The sequence below is a fragment of the Drosophila pseudoobscura genome, chromosome X (genome assembly GCF_009870125.1).
Source record: "Drosophila pseudoobscura strain MV-25-SWS-2005 chromosome X, UCI_Dpse_MV25, whole genome shotgun sequence".
Lineage (NCBI taxonomy): Eukaryota > Metazoa > Arthropoda > Insecta > Diptera > Drosophilidae > Drosophila > Drosophila pseudoobscura.
In genome coordinates, this window is record NC_046683.1 from 16,327,415 (window position 1) to 16,340,313 (window position 12,899).

Below are 12,899 nucleotides of genomic sequence, written 5' to 3' on the forward strand. Positions count from 1 at the left end.
CATCATTTCACTGATCGGATATAGGGGCCGCCGCATGACCAGGAATCGCGGCAGCTGATTGATGAACACCGTCCTCACCCAAGGGGCCATTGTGTGGGTCTGGGGCGACCGAAAGTGGATGTTCAGAACCAGGACTGTCACACAGATGCTGTATATATGAAAGAAAGGGTGATGAGTGACAGTGTGAGAGTGGGAGGGGGGTGTGGGTGTGGTTGTAGACCATGTAGATAGAACTTAAGTGAGTTGCTCTCTTAGTCTGGGTAATTAACTTTCGACGCCCACGTCTAATTAGGAGCTGGCCGAGGCGTTGCCTACGCACAAAGAATGAAGTGGAGAGGGAGATGTTGCTGTTATAGGAACAGGAGGGGTGTGGCGTCTGCCTGCCTTAATTACATCATTTGAGGCAAGGTCCTGTTGCGCCACTGGCGATTCCATTGTTGGCAGACCTCCGACTCGGCCTCAGTCTCAGCCTCTGTCTCAGCCTCAGCCCCAGCCTCAGCCGCAGCGTTAGCCCGGAGGAGACTGGTACTCCAACTCGAGTCGACTCGACTTTTGTTTACCATCAATTAGGCGGTCATCATTTGGTGGTGGGGCAGGCGCAGTAATGGGGGCGTGGCAAATGACTGTAAATTGCGGCACCCATTTATGGGGAGGCAAAGAGGGCGTGGCACTAAGCCAAACACAATCAGCAGGAGAGACAGTGCCAGAGCTAGAGCCAGAGCCTGTGCCAGAGCCTTTGCCAGCAAGCGAACGAAGTTTTATTTTTAGGTTCCGTTTCCGCAGAGCATTCGCACTCTCATTCGCACTCGCACTTGCATTCACATTCATTCGTTATCAGTAGGAAATCGTAAGAAAAACTCACCTGAACGTATCCAGTATCATGGTGAAGAGCACAAACTTTCCCAGCAGCGGCACCACCAGCGATGTGGGTGGAATGATTTCCGCCAGCAGCAGGAAGAACACGGTGAGCGACAGCAGAATGGATATGCTTAATGAGACCTGCAACCAGAGGGAACGAGAGTGAAGTGAATGGAAGTCAAACATGGCTCAAGTTATTCGCAGCAAGCGGATCCCAGAGCTAAATATGGGGACAGGACGTCGAGTGGGGGAGGTGCCACTGGGACTAAATTGAGTTGCATGTCGAGTGAGAGGAAAACGTGAAGCGGCAAAGTTCCCAGCCATAAAGAAGCGACAATTTTCAAAAAAAAAAAAAAGGAAAAGCAGGGGAAACTCTCTCCGCCCCGATAAGGCTTCTCATTTATAATGCATAAACATTTCCCAGATTCCTTCTAAGCTGATTTAATTTAAGCCCTTGTTATGCCGCACACTCGGAAAGTACATATGGAAGCGGCGGAAGGATACCTGGCACTTCTCTGAGAGCCCATTTCAGGCAGAGCAAAGTCGTTAACACTAGGATTGGAACTGTCTTTATCCTGTAGTCGCTTTTTGAAAGTTAAAGGCACATCTTCGAGTGGTAAGTACAACATTGGACAGCTTTATCGAGGAGGGTCAGGGCCTGTGGAAAATTACCAAACAAGCAGTACAGCACCCCAATTCTCGTATACGAAGGGGCCTTGCCGCTGCTGCGGTCAAGGTTCAAGAGTGTAATGTTGCATAGCATTCCCCACCATTAGCAGCATTTTGTTTGTTAATTGACGGGTGAATAGAGTTTTTTAATCCCTATCATTGCTGCTCCCTGACTCGATCCTTGCTGCCAGCTTGGGGACCGTGCTGGTGACCCCACTGACCATGCCCTAATATACCAAATCAGAGCCAGCAATCATTATACTCGTACAAAGGCAAATCACACTGAAAATGAAAATTTCAATTGATTTAAAATGCCCGAGCGGGCATCAAATGCAAATAATAAATGAAGGCAATGGGCGTATAAAAAAGCGGTTTCTCGGGCAATTTCTTGCTGGCCAAAAACTGCCCACCAAATCATATGCATGAATGGAATGACCCAAGAAAAACCGCGGCACACTTTTCAGGGGTCTCTAAATAGGGCGCAAAGTGATTTGTGTGATTCGAGAAGAGAGGGGCGGGGAGGCAGAACGCCAGGGGCCCTGCCAAGTCGTATTAACTGCTAAGCAGTGGCAAGGGGCAAGTGGCAAGTTGCAAGTGCGGGCCATGATTTTTGCCAGCATCAAATGTCGAGTGTTGCTTTAGCGTAAAAAAAACTTGGTAGCACGCATAATTTAGTCAGCTATGATTCATTCCAACCAAACGCAACGAGCTGTAGCCTAAGTTTTATTGAAATATTTTTCAAAATTTTATTGAAATACCGACGAGGCTGTAAGGGTGCCTAATACGTCTGCCTCCCACTTGCTGGTGTTCCCGTCTTATCCGAGCTTAAGTTGCTTGTAATGGAGTGTGCTTTGGCTCTGTGTGAGTGTACACAAGTGACGCGTGTGTGTGTGTGTGCAAAAAGTAATTAAATGTCGAAAATGAGACGCGCGATTTGAGTCGCTTGTGTGCATGCCGGAAGAGTGGGAGAGTGGGCTGTTTGCCAGTCTGTCTCTGTTTGCTGCGGCATAATTTTTCGATGCTTAATGATTTTATGATAATTAGCCTTAGGTTCGGGGGCCAGCGCTTGCAAAGCGATTAGTGACGTCGCCTAATTAAGGTTACAAGTTGCAAAGAAGGTCCTGTGCCTGTGCCATCTTGCCGGCTCCTCCTTCACTCCACTCCACTCCACCCCACTCCTGTCTTCTCTTGTTTTCTCTGAGTGTAACACGAGTACATGCATGTGAGCACATGATATGTGAGTGTGATTTCTGGGGATTACACTAACGGCTAACAAGGGTAATGCTTCTCAAAATCTAAAACAAAGTCTAAAATGGAAATTAATTCCAATTTTTGTAAAGAGAGTAATAAATGATTCAAGTATTTACTGGAAATTATGAAAAATACTTGCAAGTGGATCTTAAAGCTGAATGATCTTTAATTAATAAAAGTAATTGTTTGATTGAAGATTATTTCTGGGTGGTGAGAAGGGCATATTTCTAGTGTTCTTTGGTAACATTTGAAAGTCGTTTGGGATAGTTTTTACTTCTCTAACACTTTACACAAACCCAAACGATTGGTTTTAAGGAAAGTACTAAAAAAAGTTCTATATATGCGCATACTCCGAGTATAATCTGTAAGTCCTGGTTCAAAAACTACTGTTGGTATGTTTTAGAGCTCTAAATAGATGATGGTTTTTTGTGTTATTTTATATTGTTTCACAAACGAACCGATCTCTTCTCGTCGATCCCTGAATGAATCGTGTATCATCGCACTAAAGTATCGCATAAGACTTGTCCCACTCGAGTATCGCATAAGACTTTTTGGTTTGGGGTTATTATCGGGTATCTGTCAGGACTGATATCGGGCTATCGGTATGGCTTCCAGTTGAACTCGACTCGTTTTACGCTCCCATCGCTGGCACATTGATTCGAGGGGCATTATTTATGCAAATGCTCGGTGTAATTAAGGTGGCAAATGCATTTGGGGTACAATTTCTGTTTCGGTTTCCGTTTCGATTTTCGTTTCGGTGCTGTACGGTTCGGTTCACAAGGGGGTTTTTGGGCCATCATCATCGGTAAAAGTTCTGAGTGGACAGTTTCAATCTTTACTTTGTCCGTCCCGTCTGCCCACCCGCACATAAAACGTAATTGTTTTAACAATAAAAATACGATACAAATACAAAACAGGCAGGATCGGCCAGGCACTGAGGAGGGTCGGGTCTCGGTCTCGGTCTCCGTCCAGAACGGCTACTTAGTATTGGATGATAGAGAGAGAGAGAGGCAGGGAGAGGGAGAGGCCCCTGCCACATCCCGCAATCGGCAATTGCATGAATGAAGTGCGTTGTGGCGCATATGCATGTAAATTGGCAATTCCAATTCCAATTCCAATTCCGATGCCATCGCATCGCAATGCAGAAAGCTCCAAACTGAAACTCGGACTTTTGTCGGACGCCGGACGCCGGATACTGGACAGCGGATAGCAGCCCCTACGTGCCCAGACTGTGCAGAGTTATTGTAGCTGGTGCCACTGGTCAGTGTCAGTGTCAGTGTCAGTGGAAGGAATTCGGCTAGTTTTCGGGCACTTCTGTACCAGAGTTCTGTACTGTTCTGTTCTGCTCTGTCTGCCGCTGCCCGCTTTTAGGCGCAAATATTTTCGCATATGTGTAAGCGCCACCCACCGGTGCACTATGGTCCGAACGACCACTTTTGTTGGCCAAAATTAATAACTCCCGAACGGAACAAGATTTTTTCATTTAGTTTTTTGTATTGGATACATATAATCAATAAGAAATGGATTTAAGAAAAAAAATGGGTGTGGCACCGCCCCTTTTTTTAATAATGCATTTTTAAATTTTTAGTTATAGTGAAAAAAAGTATTAAGCATATTTTATTTAAGAAAACGGCGTTGCAAGACTAAAAAAAATTTTGATTTAAATAAAAATAAAATCGTTTAAAGGTTTCCGTAAATTATTGCCGAAATCCTTGTCTAGAAGCAAGGTTAACGCCTCGTTAAGTGAGATATGTGCCGGCTTTCCGACTGGGTCCTGTACAGCCTTACGAACTTAGTTAGCATATTTGGACATAAAGATAAATGTATTATAACAAAGGCTTGTGGCCAATCCACATATTTTCGTTCAAACATCTTTGAATTTTACCGGCATTTGTTCCGGTATGTTGCCAAACGGTAACAAATTTTCTTGCTGCTATCTTCAAAAGCTTTATTAATTTCATATGATATGTCGCCTTAAGTTCCGTTTTCAAAAATTTGATAATTTTACCCTTCTCTGAATTCCATTCGGCAAACAAATCTGCATTTTCGAATTTGAGGTTATGCTCTATTAATGCAAATTCCAAGAATTGTGGTAAAAAGTGGCATTTCTAACTATATACATTTCAAAAAGAATTTATTAATCTACGACACAGAAAAGGTTTCAGGGTGGGACTAGGTAGGACTCACTTTGTACACCTTTTCAAAAATTAGTTTTCATTACAAGTTGGCACATGTTGAAGGCCTCACTTTAACCTTCAATTACGAAGACATCAGAACTACTAGAGACAGTTAAAAACTCAAAACACGTAGTAAGAACCCGACAGATTAAGATTCATCAAAAAAATTTAATCACGTCTTGGCGTTTTTCAATTTTTTAGATATCTAAAGTGGTTATTAATTTGCCACTTTTTCCCTTCACGTGCTTTACTATAAAAACAGTTGGGTTGCACAGCTGATTTTGCGAATGTGGCGCCATCTATGGAAATTTCTGGTACGCAGATTTAATGGTCGATCTTTTTCTAATGCAGAGCGATCAAAACCAGGTTTCAGTTTTGACTTTGAAAAATTAGGTTTTGGCCAACAAAAGTGGTCGTTCGGACCATAGTGCGGTGCTGGGCCTTACCCTTTATGGCCACAGAGAAAAGGCAACACCGCCATGAAATGTGTCCACACGGCTATATATGGAAAAATACCAATAAAAAACCCAAAACAAAAAGGGAAAAGTTTGCAGCAAAAAATAATAATAACAGAAGAATTGGCTTTATACACGGTATCCGGTAGAGTACATACATGGGCATATTCATTTCGTGTAAATGTATGTAACATACAGTATATATGGTATATACATATTCTCGATCGGAATCAATAGCGATCGGAATAGGATCCAGGATTCATAATCAGAATCTTCGCTTGCCTCTGGGAGAACTGAATAGCGGGTATCTTAATGTCGAGGCACGCGGATCTCGATCACTGGAAACGGAAGATGGAGTATAATTTTGTCTGTAGTTTCTAAACAAGCGTTCCTAACGATCTGAAAGAGATCTCGATTGGATATTCTCGTTCCTATTTGTATTTATTCCTATTTATAGTTAACTTTTATTCATCAAAGTACCCTTATGCTACAGTAAGTGTATGAAGACTCTCTATATTATGCAGCGAAAAAGCTCCATAATTGCAACAAGGCTACGAATTGATCAAACAGTTTGTCCTAATGCCCAGACCCCCAGTAGCCCCCAGCAGTCAGGCGAGTGCACGTCCTTAACTCGATAATGCAAAGCCATTTACATAATGTCTACTGGGGATATCCCATCAAATGCTCACCGCTGTCAATATTTATAACATAAATTATGCTCCATGAGCGATGTCGATGTCGATGTCGATGTCGATGTCGTCCAGAATCAGCATCAGCATCATTGTAGCTCAGTACGTGTCTGTCTGTAGGGCTGGCAGTGCACAGTGGCTGCTAGTGGTCGTAATCCACAAACCGCTTGCGCACACAAATTATTTTTGCATTTTATTTATTTTGAAAATTGGCCGTAATTTATTCATAAGTCTCGCCCGGGCAGCCTGTAAATGTTTATATTTATGCATTATGCCATTGCATTTGCATGCCATTTTTCCACGCATTTTCCCGAGCGTTTTTTCTTTGGGCACTCGCACGCGCTCTCTTAAAAGAATCCCTTCGTCGAAGAACAGTCCGGGTGCGGTTCGCCGGAATATGTGTGGATATGCATTAAATTGCACACATTGTGTAATTTTATTTACTCAAACTTAAATGAAGGCAAACCGAACCAAACCAACAAAAAGGAACATCAACACAACAAAATTGATAATCAAAATGAATTAAATGTTGAAATGCATTTTCATTTTCATTTTCATTTTCGTTTTCATTTCCATTCAAGTGTGAAATTATTTTTTCTTTTTAATTAAAAGCACATTTTGAACTGATTGGGTAGAAGGAGGGCGAAATGCAGAGCGGACAATAAATTATGGCAATTGGTTTAACGACATTTAACGAAAAAAATAAAACTGTTTGTGAGCAGCGGACTGGCCACGGGAACTAGGGGACTGTGTGGTCTAGAGATGGCGCAGATGTGCAAGGGCAAATAAAATTACAAATAGAGTGGAAACTGTCAAAGAGATGTGTTTCACCGAGGACAGAGGGCAGCGTATCCAAGGCCTTGTAGTTGGTTCTCTACTGAACTGGTTCCCTAAATGGGAATCTCCCATGATTAACCATAATAAAACATATACCCCTTTCAGAGGGTGAAACGAACCGTTATCAGATAAAGTCCTTGATGATTTAAACTCTTCGTTAAACGGTTCAAATAATTTAGTACCCACGTCACAGCATGATCTTAGTCACGTGATTAGCGTGATCTAATCATGTTCTCAAATCAACCATCTGGTGTTTCGAACTCGACCATCGAACTTCTATGGTACAGGAGGATCCTAAATAATTTTGGTGCTTCATCAACGTTATTTTCAATTTCATTTCATAATACAAGTGTCGGCAAACAATTACTGATCCTTTTTGTCCAGTAAAGCCCAGGAAAGCACATTAAAACCTCACCTAAACTGCAGGTTGAAAATCCCATAAGGACGGAAAGCATGTGGCAAGTACGTCACAGTACGTGCTCTCGTAGATTGTGGCCAGAAAACTGAGGCTATATTGGGGAAGGAGGAGGCTATCTCCATGGCACTCTCTTTCTTGTAATCCTCCACGTCGAGGCACGGCCTCCGCCAGTGAAAGGTGAAAGGTGAGGAGTCTCTTGATTTTCCAGAGTGCCAACAGAGTCGCGTTTAGGGACCGTCCAGGTACTCGACCGGCAGTTAATTTTGGTATTATATGTCGACTCCTCACATTTTCCTCACATTGTTGTATGCTTGAAGAACTTATGGAACTGAGCACTCACCTTCTCGCCACTGTCTGATGGCAGATAGAACACCAATATGGTTAGAAAGCTGATGCCCATGCAGGGGATGATCAGGTTGACCGTGTAGAAAAGCGTCTTCCTGCGCATCGTGATGTTAAATGTGATGTCCAGATATGGCTCATCGCAGCACGTATAGAACTTCTCATTGCTGCAACGATATGCAAAGATATACAGAGATAAACAGAGGGGAGGCGGTTGAGAATGGAAAATACATATTTGAGTTAAGCAGCCCGTAAATATATAAATATTAAGGATTATTCGGGCTGCTGTTTTTTGTTGCTTGTTTATTGCTGGGGCAGCTTCCGCACGCGGGGCATCCGCAGTGCCCGGCACTCAGACAGGCCCCAAACACATTTATTTATTTACAGATATAAACACATACTCGTAGATATATGGCACTCCAGTCGCATAAATCATCAGCCGCATGATAAATATTGGAAAATACTGACAAAATATTGGCCTAACTGCTGAGTGAGTGTCAAACTGTGAATGGCTAGCAATGCATGTACAACTGTAGACAATATTCATTGCTTGGGAAGCGAGAATTCCGTTCGAGAATTCCCACATGGCTATGGCTATTAGTTTTTATTTCAAAGATCCAGTAGTCCCCCTTAGTCCTTAGAATTTGATCAGATATACATATATATATATATCAACGATTGTAAATTGTGGATCCTAAACATATCCTGCAGAACTGTAAGCCATTTGCGTTAATCAGTTTGAAAGTCATTCATACGGGCTGGCCACTTTCCTCACTCATGGGCCCCCGCCCCCCGTTGCCAGGCAAAATGCATAATTTAAAAGTTAATAATCTCTGACTGCTGCTGTGAAGAAAAGTGGAAAGAAACTCCAGGAGGCAAAGGCAAAACAAAACAAAATAGAGGGAACATTTTTGTAAATTGAGTCAAGCAAACTTTTATTTTCTTACAGTTGTCGTTCGTTCCTCTGCTGGTCGCACTCCAGAAACTCTTGAAACAGGATCTGACGAGAGGAAGGACACCGAGCAGAAGGAAAAAAAAGAAAAAATGTAACTGGCGGGCACGAGAAAGGGGTAGAGAGGAAGGCCTGGCACGGGTTGTGTATGGTGAAGCCATCAATAATTCCGGGCGGCTTGCGGCTTCATTTTGAATACGAAAATATTGTAAATAAATAATAAACAACCAAGGAAATGGCAAAGAAAGCCCGCTTTCCCACAAAGGCAGGAAAGAGGATTAGAGAGGGGGACAAGGGTGGCAAGGACAACGACAAGGATGTGGCCGGCAGGCAACTAACTGTTTGTGGCAGTTGACTTTGCCTCCAAATAGAAATGAAGTATGTGGCAATAGGCACACAAAATGGAGGCCAAAGCGCCGAAGGGGGAGTGGGTGGGTTTCTGTGGGCATATATTGTAGGTGGGGATGTGGATGTGGGAGGGAAGCGTGAGGCAAGGAGTCCGGGACTGAAGGCCAACATCTTGTGGGTTAGTTTTGATGGCTGCAGCAATAAAATATAATTTGCCAAGGCAATTCCAAATGCCAGTCACTCAAAACCGAATTGGGGAAGAAACAGAAGGTAGAGAAGATACAGAGAGCGCGAGAAATCGCTGGGGGGAAGAGCAATAGGAGCCTAGAGGGAGAAACCCAGTTGGAGGGGTCGAGTAATCTATTACGACACTATTACGGACAGTTCAAGCATATAGAAAAAGTGATCTACTACATAAATTATCAACGAGTATTCACATAAACAACAAATACATCTACAAGACTTTTAACGGGAAACTGTATTCATAAATGATGTTGAGGCAGGTCGAATTGCAAAGAAAGGTACACTATCCAAAACTAGGATACTCGAAGCGCTTTCAAGAAAATTATTAAAGTACTAATATATTTGTGAAAAAAAGAAAACGTGATTCGTGTGAACTAAACTACTACTATCATACTTAATCCATACATCATATTTATGTATGCAGTGATTTATGTAACTTATCCAATTACAATATCCAGTACTTTTCGATTTTCATTCTAATTAGTAATTAGTCATGACGAATATTCTGGCTGTTCTAGTCATGCCCCGTTGCACGGGAACGAATTATATCACGCTCACTCCGACAGATGGCGTCACTGAACGAGGAATATCCAGTTTATGTCATCGTGCCGAGACATTACTCATACCCGGCACTCAGTCGGTACATATATACATTTTTGTATCTAATATATCTCTATATGGTTGCTGATCAACGATCCAATTACATGAATTCGGAAACGCTTCGTTTTGGCTATTACATCTAAATGAACTTAATATACCCTTATACTTTTTGACAACCGGGCATAGAAAGGCTATAATTACACAAAAGATAGGAGGGAATTGAGAATGCTAGTCCCCGAACTCTTTTGTCACAGAATATTTATGTGCTGCCCCAACAGCATGACCACAAACAAAAGCACATGAGAATTTTAACTTGTGTACATATATGTGTATGTGTTTATGCCTCTACATAGCTCCATCAGCTCCTTCCCTCTTGAGCCGATCCCCAGCCACGAGGAAAATGTAATATGGATACAGATTAAGTCTGCTAAAGTGAGCTTTAGTCAACATGCCAGGAGTGTCCACGAGGTGGACTCTACCCTGTCGTTCCTTTTCTGTGGAACTTCTTTTGGCTTATTCTCCTTAAAGATGAGCCCCAGCCTGGCATCTACAGACATTCTACTCTCTGGCAGGCAGACAGACGTTTGTCCGAAAACTTGAAAGACCCTTAAGTCAGCATCAAATATGTGTGGGCGTGGACGTAGAGGGGCGGTTCAGTGGGGGGGGCTGTTGTACGTGTAAAGGTCGGTCTGTGTAATAAGCTCGGTGACGGCTTGGTTAGTTGGTTAGCAACAAAACGCACCGAAGGAGCAAAAACATACAATAAATCATAAAATAGGCAGAAAAAAGCACGCACACATTGGAATGGAAATGACTAAATGGACACGCGTAGTCCCTCTCACAAACACACACACATACACATACACATATAAATCCATCGCTGCGTGTGTCTGGGCACGGCGCCGAGAGATGGCGCCACGAAGGGAAAAAAGAAAAAATAGAGAAATATAGAAAAGACGGCAACAAAGTACCAGTCAGGACTAACAAAACTTCAGTTTGATTTGACTTGAAGGCACAGGCCAGGACAGGACAGGCCGGGACAGGCCAGGCCAGGCCCGGCCATTCCCCTAGACATACTCGTATCTTCCCCAACCTCTGCCTGTGGCCCTACCCTGAACCGCGCTCCACTTCCTATTACTCCTAGACCAACAACATTGGCAACAATTCATCAATGCTTTGAGCCACACGCGGCGTGTGCGTAATAAACGAGGAAAACCCCAAAGAGGGAAAGTAAAACGAAAATGCTCAAAGCCAAATAAGTTGAAAGGGAAAGTGCCCCTCCCCGGGCTTGTGGCGTGTGTGTTTTAGAAATGATTTTGCCAAGAAGAGAACTGATTTTAAATCAAATTCTATTTAGATTTCCACTCTCCCACTCGCCCCACCAAAGGTTTTTTGGGTCAGCGACACACAAAAAATTAAGTGAAATTCCAGCGAAATTGAATGTGGAAAGTGGCACGTAACTGGGTGGTGTGCACATGGCAGGGCAGGGCAGGGCAGGGCAGGGCCAATGAACACACTAAACTGACCAAAAATGGTCAAAAAGCTGATTGACAACGGGGGAAACCCCAGAGAGAAAAAGCGAGTTTTGGGGCCACGAGAAACTGAGGAACTGAAGCCTGATGATTGCTGTTTGCTGTTTGCTGGTGGAGTCAAAGAACAAACGCATAAATACGGAATGATTGGCAACATAAAAAAACATAAAACGAAGACATAAAGAAAGGCGGAAAGAAGAACCCCGCAGAAGCCCAGTCCCCCATGGGGAGCCTCATAACCATTACCACCTACTCAGTGGGGGCTGAAGAGGTGACAGTGGGAGTGCTAGTGGCAGCATGGAGGCAATGGCTAAAGGTCTCAACGCTTGATTGATTTCAACAACTTTTCCCTGATAGGTTCCTGAAATCCGTGCAAAGAAGAAATAGAAATTGGCCCCAGAAAGAAATCAAAGTAAGTAATAGAATTTTAATAACTAACATAAACACGCTTCGTTGCATGACTTGAAAAAAATGTGGAAACCCCGAGAAAACAGAAAAGAGAGCAGAGAAGAGAAGGAAATTAGTCTCTAAGGACTGGGACATTGTGTGGCAATTGAGGTGTGACCGCAAAAAAAATGAAAAGCTGCGGACTGAGAATCTCTGGAAAGTTTGCTAATTATGATTTTAATCGATCTGTTGGGGGTGGTTAATAAAAATATGGGCTGGGGCCGGGTATGGGAATGGAAACCTCAAACTCGACCAAAATTGTGCCTGGTAATCAAGCAATCAAGCTGTAGTAAAAGTAAGGCACAACGGAAGTTTAAATGGAGCCTGTAGAGGACTTAAGAGATGGGATGGAGAGACCATTTGGTTGTGTGTTCTGTGGTGCGATTTTGTATGTGCCTGGCGTGTTGATTCGATGCTGTGCGCCGCATTGGGGCAATTAGACGTAATACAGCCCCCAAGGGATGGCTTGGAATATGACAATAAAAGGGAAAACCCAATAAGCAGATAAAGAAGCTGATGATACACAGAGAGAGGGAGAGAGAGAGAGTGAGAGAGGTAGAGAGAGAATGACGAAGGGAGGAGGAGGAAAATATAAAAAGGGATTGAGGAATAAATACGAATGAGTGAGTTTTTAAGTTTAAAAATGTGAGAGAAGAGAAGAGTGAAATTGATACCAAAAAGAAGAGTACCCAAAGAGAAATGAGTAAAAAGTAGAGCGCTGAGGAGAGCTGCATTCCACAGGGAAAGATATAAACACATAAGTGCAGTCAAGTGGAGTCTAACGAGTAACGAGTAACGAATAGCGAGTATAGAATTGAATACTGTACAATCTTGAGTTTAGTCTTGAGTAATTTAGTTCTAAAGAAAACCGGAAAACTGTTTAAAAAGAGTAAATCAAGTATTCCTGGAGCAAAATAGAGTGGCGAGTGGCAGAATTTAGTGTGGGGAGAATGGAAGATATCAACTCTCAACTGAATTGCAGTAAAAGCTACAAACTATAAACGAAAGCCCTGCCAAGATTGTGTTATTAACATAAAGTTTGAGGTATCCTGCCTAGAGTCCGAAAAGTTGAAAAGGCAGA

At 42.9% G+C, this 12,899-nt stretch overlaps 1 protein-coding gene and 1 long non-coding RNA gene across 2 annotated transcripts in view; one reads left to right on the forward strand and one right to left on the reverse strand.

Moving 5' to 3' along the window:
- nAChRalpha3 (nicotinic Acetylcholine Receptor alpha3) overlaps window positions 1-12,899 on the reverse strand; it is a 110,585-nt gene that overhangs the window by 13,436 nt on the left and 84,250 nt on the right. The window contains exons 6-8 of the mRNA XM_002133918.3: window positions 7,695-7,863; window positions 863-999; window positions 2-148 (exon numbers count right to left, since the gene is read on the reverse strand). Coding sequence (XP_002133954.2) covers window positions 2-148; window positions 863-999; window positions 7,695-7,863 — 453 coding nt within the window. The remainder of the gene's footprint in view (window position 1; window positions 149-862; window positions 1,000-7,694; window positions 7,864-12,899) is intronic.
- On the forward strand, window positions 7,256-8,725 carry LOC117184407 (uncharacterized). The gene is made up of 2 exons (XR_004469724.1): window positions 7,256-7,408; window positions 8,646-8,725. It is a non-coding gene; the product is annotated as an uncharacterized lncRNA (long non-coding RNA).